The 7,275-nt window shown below is 35.4% G+C and overlaps 1 protein-coding gene across 1 annotated transcript; it reads left to right on the top strand.

Annotated features, from left to right (window-relative positions):
• The first annotated feature begins 1,601 nt into the window (after positions 1–1,601).
• LOC143617768 (zeaxanthin epoxidase, chloroplastic-like) lies at positions 1,602–6,997 on the top strand. Its single transcript, XM_077090229.1, has 5 exons — positions 1,602–2,001; positions 3,888–3,952; positions 4,034–4,094; positions 4,181–4,327; positions 6,685–6,997. Exons 1-5 carry the CDS (start codon positions 1,737–1,739, stop codon positions 6,816–6,818), a joined length of 672 nt encoding a protein of 223 aa, XP_076946344.1. The 5' UTR covers positions 1,602–1,736; the 3' UTR covers positions 6,819–6,997.
• The last annotated feature ends 278 nt before the right edge of the window (positions 6,998–7,275 follow it).

Raw genomic sequence — 7,275 nt, 5'->3', positions numbered from 1 at the left:
ACGGGTTTGGAACATTATATCACGAGTTCGCGGGCTTTTGAAGGATTCCGTCAAGTATACCCGGAATCGGATCGGAACTATTTAGTAAGAACAATAGGAGCACTGGCCCATTGAAGTTAAAAAAACATGGGTAGGGTTCATGGGTTTCGCGGGATGGTTTAACGGGTCAAACCCGTTTCATGCACACTCATACGTAGTTACATTTGCATATGTTTTTTATACCTCATTTTATTAATGTAATTGTGTTTTGTTAGACAATTTCTACGGTTTGGGTAGTATGAAGACATCGTTTGGGCTGCAAGAATGAAGACGCCGGTTTAGTTATTGTATATTATTTTCATTTTTAAACATTTGTACTTGTGGTACTTTGAATTTTTGTATCTTTGAAACTTTTTTGTACATTGTTTTCATTTTTTACGTATATATATTTGTGAATATATTGGGTTTCAATGAAAAAAAACAAAGTATTCTGGTAGTTTTTGCACGAAATAATTTAGAGGGGTAAAATTGTCATTCTGCACAGTCATTTAGATGTCAAACCAAACAACACTTACTGGTTCAGCACTTGTTGGCTCTAACTCTCTTAATCATTCAGACCTTTTATTGATTCAGTACTTAATGATTCAGCCCATGCCAAACAGCCTCTTAGTTTTCAGCATTAACCAAATTTCTTCAGTGTTAAGAGCATGTTTGAGATTGAGTTTTTGAAAAGTGCTTATGATTTTTCAAAAAGCCATTTTGAAAAGCCAGGATTTGGGGCTTTTAGAAAATTGACTTTTAACCCTTTTAAAAAGCTAAAACAGAAGGTTTTTTTTGTGTTGCCAAACACCATTTAACTTATTGGCTTTTTGAAAAAGCCAATAAGGTGTTTTCAAACTCAATCCAAAACATTAATTTCTACTTTTTATAACTATAAAAAACCACCTTAAGTTTCATTCTTGTGATTTTTTATACAAATGTTAAGGTTTTTAATCATTTATCACAATCAAGTGGCTTATATGAAGCATGTACGATTTTTTATGACAACACAACTATTATTTTATCTTTCAAATCCAAAGTAATAGTTAAGATATTTCCTAGTAATATGTTTCAATATTGTTAATTACTAAATAAAGTTTCATATGAAAAGTGAGGGGTTCTTATATTTTTAAGAAATAGAGTTTAGTAATTTTATTGAAACAATATTATTGGTCATTATTTCATAATTTTTAAAAATATATATGAAACATTCGTTCGAAACTGAAACAAATTTTCACATAATACAGGTTGTATAAAACAAATTTTCACATAATACAAGTCGTATAATTTGTAACACAACACAATGACACATCATTATCGTATCGCTCAATTTTAATAAACTAATGCATGATAACTCGCATGACCCCATATATACATTTTCGTCAATATCATACAGGCTGTATAAACTACACGACCGGCATGATATGACGAAAATGTTACACGTCCGGTATATCTTGTATTATGTAAACTACAGTTTCATTCTCTCATATATATATTTTTTCCTTTAGCTAGTATTATTTAAAGTATATAACCAACAACATGGGCCAATATTAAATCATGATTTTTATCCAAAATCCATGTCACCACACCAATAACTCTCTGCCACACATAACTACCAAGATTTCAGTCACATACTTTATGTTCTTGTTCTTGTTCTTGTTCTTCTTACTAGTTCACTCTACAACTTAAATTCTTGATCAATTTGCAACTAAACAAAAATGGAAACAATCATCACATCTCACTCTGTTTCATCTCTCAATTTGAAAAACCATTCTCTCAAATCAAAATTTAACCAGTCATTGATCCGCCGTAGACCAAGTTTCATCTCATCCCAACCATCAGTCAAACTACTACAATATTGTGTTAATGATAAACTGATATTATTTTCACAGAAGAAAGTTGGAGGTTCAGTAAAGGCTTCACTGGCTGGTCAAAGCAATGCAACTGATGATGAAGATATATTATGGCTTCTTGAGCCTGTGGGTGAGTAGTTTTATATGCTTCTTTAGATAAATAATATTTTTGTTTATTGGCAAATTCGATTTTAAAATCATACAGTTTTGCGGTTGTTAGATAATAATCACACCTCAGAAAATAACCGTCAGCTGTCTCAACTTTCACACTAATTGTTTTCATTGGACATCCGTTAAAAAAATTTAACGCTGTTAAGGCTTTTTCATATTTAAGATGTTTTAGGTCTTTTGATTGGATTGAGGATACAAGTTGATTGATGTAAAAATTTTCTCAAAATGGTGCTCCGAACAGCTCGATTTTAATTGAAACACCGTTTCGAGGTAAGTTTTGCATCAATCGACTCATATCCTCATTCCGATCAAAAATCCTAAAACATCAATTTGAAATTTGGAAAAAACTTAATGTCTTTAAGTTTTTTTTAACGGAGGTCCAATGAAAACAATTAGTGTGAAAGATGGAACGGTGACAACTATTTTCTAGAGTGAGATTATTATCGGCCAACTGCAAAAATGTGGGATTATCAAAATCCAATTTGCCTTGTGTATTTTGCTCAATTGGGTGGTTTAATGGTTTGAGATTCATGTAGGTTTGTTTAGTTTGATTTTCATTTGATTGCTATTTTAAGTATGAAGGCAACCGCATAAGCAATTGTACGTGGCGTTTCGACAATAGTTAAGAGAAAGACAAGCAGTTATTCGGTCAAATGATTATCTTATGTATCCCAACTAAAGGTGTATTTTTTTTCAAGGGTCTGCTAGGCATGCCACACAAGCAACAAACTAACGGAGTTAACAGTCCGTTAGTCGTAAGCCGTTGGAAAAAAATACACCTTTAGTTGGGACTGCCACCCCTAGTGTGAAGTTGGGATTGTTATTTGCCAACAAGACATAGTTGGGATTATTTAAAATCAATTTTCCTTTGCTTAATTATTAAATATTATATTTTAATCAATTATCCCTGTAGTACACGGGTCTCAAGCTAGTTTAACATAATTAACTGCTAGCTCACCCGGTTACATCCTACACCCGTGTAGGGATGAGTTTTTTTTTTCCTAAATACCCGTACCTGTACCTGTTCAGTACCCGTACTTGTACCCGTACATGTACCTGTACATGTCTATTGGGTACGGGTATGGGTACGCAAATTTACTGATTTTAGGTACGGGTACTTTCGGGTATAGGTACAAGTACGGGTATTACGGGTACTGGTACCCGTTTAGAATATGTAGGGACTTTTATTAGATTTCCAACAATTATGACTTAACCTTTAAGCGGGATTTTCAAAACATAATATATATTAGTTGAATAAGTTCATTCTCAATTTATGTGTATATTCATATATTGTGTATTCGTATATTTTTATTTCATTAAAACGTGTATGTGTAATTGTGTATATAATTAAATAACATCTATTAACTTTCACTCTAGTTTTTCTATAAAAATTGAGGAAACAATAAACTAAGAAAAGGAAAAGGGAATGGATTTTATATTATAGTTGATTTGTTTCATTTTTAGTTTTGGTTGCGGTATTACGATTTTGGTATTATAGATAATTGATTATCGGTATCGTACCGTTACCGATACCTAGTTTAGTGGAGATTTTTTTTTTTCAAAAAGGACAAAGAGGTACCAAAGCGAGTACCGTACCCAAAGTACCTGGACCCGTACCCTATAATTCGGGTACGGGTATGAGTACCAAGATTTACTGATTTTAGGTACGGGTACAGGTACGGGTACAGGTACGGGTACGGTCCCGATCTCATCCCTACACCCGTGTACCAAAGGTTGTCTTATTTTATTTCAATCATGCGAAATATTTATTGGGTTATCGTCCACACGCCTACGGTGTTGCATAAAGTTCTCTACTTAAAACTGATTCTATATTAAACGGTTTAGGTGATGGAGATTCAAGACACATAGGTTTCAAGGTTGCTTTGCCAACTGCATTCGAGATAGCATCTGTAAGTTGTTTATTCAGGCTTACTTTTAATTTAAAAAAATGCAACTTCTTTCTGACAGCAAAGTTTGTGGGCATGAACTAGGATGAGGTGACCGTTGGACGCGTTCCCGACAAAGCCGATATAGTTATCCCAGTCGCAACAGGTAATTATTTGATCATAACTAAAATGGCTCGCAAGTTCGCCGTCTAGTCTTTTTTGTTGATATATACCATGTCGGTATCATTGTAGTGTCGGGTACACATGCTCGATTTCAAAAGAAGGGAGGTGCTCTTTTTGTAACAGATTTGGACAGCACGAATGGTACATTCATCGATGAAAAACGGCTTACACCTGGGGTGCCCGCCGTTGTGCCCCCTGGGAGATACATTACATTCGGTGCGATTTTCATCCCTACTATCATTACTAGCACATTTTGTATATTGCTAATATTGCAAGTCCATATCAAAAGAAAAAATAGTTTCATATATTTTTTAAAGTTATTTATGACGTCATCTGGCTTTTGAAACTGGTAGGCTGGTTTGAATGACCGGTCTAGTTATGAAAACATTAAACAAATTATTTTTTAATTGATTTATGGTATGTATTTACTAGAGGTGGCAAATGGGTTGGGTTGGGTCGAAATGGGTCATGGGTCGGAACGGGTAGGGGTCGAAACGGGTTATGGTTGAAACGGGTCACTTAAAAAAGGGTTGTTTTGGTTCGGGTCGGAACGGGCTAGGGTCAACAGGTTCGGGTTAGAACGGGTCAAGGTTGGAACGGGTCAAAACGGGTTTTTCATTTCGTTTCAGCGCGTAACAGCTCGTTTAAGCGATTTTCAGTTCGTTTCAGCGAGTAACAGCTCGTTTAAGCGGTTTTTCAGTTCGTTTCAGCGCGTAACAGCTCGTTTAAGCGATTTTTCAGTTCGCTTCAGCGCGCAACAGCTCGTTTAAGCGATTTTTCAGTTAGTTTCAGCGCGCAACAGCTCGTTTAAGCGATTTTACAGTTCGTTTCAGCGCGTAACAGCTCGTTTAAGCGATTTTACAGTTCGTTTCAGCGCGTAACAGCTCGTTTAAGCGATTTTACAGTTCGCTTCAGCGCGCAACAGCTCGTTTAAGCGATTTTTCAGTTCGTTTCAGCCCGCAACAGCTCGTTTAAGCGATTTTTCAGTTCGTTTCAGCGCGTAACAGCTCGTTTAAGCGATTTTTTAGTTCGTTTCATCGCGTAACAGCTCGTTTAAGCGATTTTTCAGTTCGTTTCAGCGCGTAACAGCTCTTTTAAGCGATTTTTCAGTTCGTTTCATCACGTAACAGCTCGTTTAAGCAATTTTTCTGTTCGTTTCAGCACGTAACAGCTCGTTTAAGCGATTTTCTAGCCCTACTCAGTTCATAATGAGAAGTTTTTAATCTTCTTTATTTTATCATTATGCACATAAGGGAGGAGCCGTATGAGATGAAAATCTCATGTACGGTTCTGTAACGGAGATTCTTTGAATTGAATGACGACCGTAACGGATGTCAGCCCAATCCGAAGGAAATTATGCGGAAGCTTTACAGAATTATTATGAACCTATGCGACTAGAAATTGATCCCTATGATTCAGCACGTAACAGCTTGTTTAAGCGATTTTTCTGTTCGTTTCAGCACGTAACAGCACGTTTAAGCGATTTTTCAGTTCGTTTTATCATCTAATAGCTCGTTTAAGCGATTTTTCAGTTCGTTTCAGCACTTAACAACTTGCTTTAGCGACTTTTCAGTTCCTTTCATCACTTAACAGCTTGTTTCAGCATGCTTTTGTTTCGTTGTTGTCGACTTTTCAGTTTCGGTTAATTTGTCGATTTTTTTGAACGAGGACAACGGACGATACGTTTCAGCACGTAACAGCATGTTTAAGCGATTTTTCAGTTCGTTTTAGCATCTAATAGCTCGTTTAAGCGATTTTTCAGTTCGTTTCAGCACTTAACAACTTGCTTTAGCGACTTTTCAGTTCCTTTCATCACTTAACAGCTTGTTTCAGCATGTTTTTGTTTCGTTGTTGTCGACTTTTCAGTTTCGGTTAATTTGTCGATTTTTTTTGAACGAGGACAACGGACGATACGTTTTAGTTTTTTTACATTTTTTTTTTTGTTTTATTTTTTGAGTTATGATTTTTTTTGAATATTTTTTGATGGTTTCTCTTAAGATCAAAATCCCTCAAAAAAAAATTCAAAAAAAACAAATAAAAAATCATAACTCAAAATATAAACGAATAACGAAAAAAGTAAAAAAACTAAAATATTTTCGTCGTTATCCTCGTTCATCAAAAAAAAAAAAACCCGACAAATTAACCGAAACCGAAATGTCGACGAAAACGAATCAAAAACCTTAATCGACCCGTCTAGTGCAAAAACTCGAAAGAAACCGAAACCCAACCCGTCCAGTGCTAAAACTCATGTCGGCACGAAAGCTGATCCGAGCCGAAACTTAAACCGATATCGTTCCAATCTAAAACCCGTTTCAACCCAAACATGTCACTTTTCCTTAAGACACTAACCCACATCGACCCATGTAGTTAAATTTGTCAACCCATTTTAACCCAAAAATAAGAATGTGGAATTTCAAGTGACCCATTTTGACCCATTTAATTAAAACCTATGACCCAAATCAACCCATTTGAATTTTAAAACAACCCAAATTGACCCATTTGGAGTGGTTTGGGTCAAGGTTGCCACCCCTAGTATTTACTAAAGTAATTATGATTTTGGAATATTGTTGCAGGTGACACCAATCTAGCTATCTTTCGTGTTTCGAAGCTTAAAAACGTGAAACCTGTTGCAAATATAAGCGAATCTGAGCCCGAGACTGAATCAGAAACCGGAGATGCTAGCAATGTTGTGGAGAACACAAGTTAAAACGTTTAAGTTGATATACGGTTTTTCTTTTTGTTTTCGGTAATGTCAGCATAGCATGTGTCAAATTAAGGACATTGGGTGATTAGTCAAAAGGGTATTTTTTTTGGATGCATTGAATCCATGATCAACCTTTTGTTTTTGGTAATGCTCATTGCCACACCGTACCGGTCCACTCTTTTCCATGGTTGTCTTTGAGAGTGCCCAAAACGAGTATAAAATGGGCCTTATATAAAAAAATTTTAAAAGATTTTTTGACCCAACTAAACATAAACAAACTAATTGCTATATTACTAGGCAATTTTTTCATATATTTGACCCAATTTCACTTCTTTATGTTTTTAATATTTGTTATATGTATACAAAATTAAAAGTTCTGTGCCCTGAACAGAAATCGTGCTCTAAACGCGCACCAAGCCCAAGATGGTGTCTGGGGTGGCCTTTCTATAAATATGTGACT

Source organism: Bidens hawaiensis, unplaced genomic scaffold (assembly GCF_021521415.1).
Source record: "Bidens hawaiensis isolate Kalapana, Puna unplaced genomic scaffold, B.hawaiensis_p1.1 tig00057882_1, whole genome shotgun sequence".
In the NCBI taxonomy this organism is placed as follows: Eukaryota; Viridiplantae; Streptophyta; class Magnoliopsida; order Asterales; family Asteraceae; genus Bidens; species Bidens hawaiensis.
The sequence above is the reverse complement of the archived record's forward strand: the minus strand, read 5'-3'. Positions and strand labels throughout refer to the sequence as shown.

Bases quoted from the DNA above. Each gene is read 5' to 3' on its own strand.
- LOC143617768 (XM_077090229.1), top strand. From the start codon at position 1,737: ATGGAAACAATCATCACATCTCACTCTGTTTCATCTCTCAATTTGAAA. The intron at 2,002-3,887 runs GTGAGTAGTTTT...TAAACGGTTTAG, and splicing joins ATGGCTTCTTGAGCCTGTGG to GTGATGGAGATTCAAGACAC. The intron at 4,328-6,684 runs GTGCGATTTTCA...ATATTGTTGCAG, and splicing joins TGGGAGATACATTACATTCG to GTGACACCAATCTAGCTATC.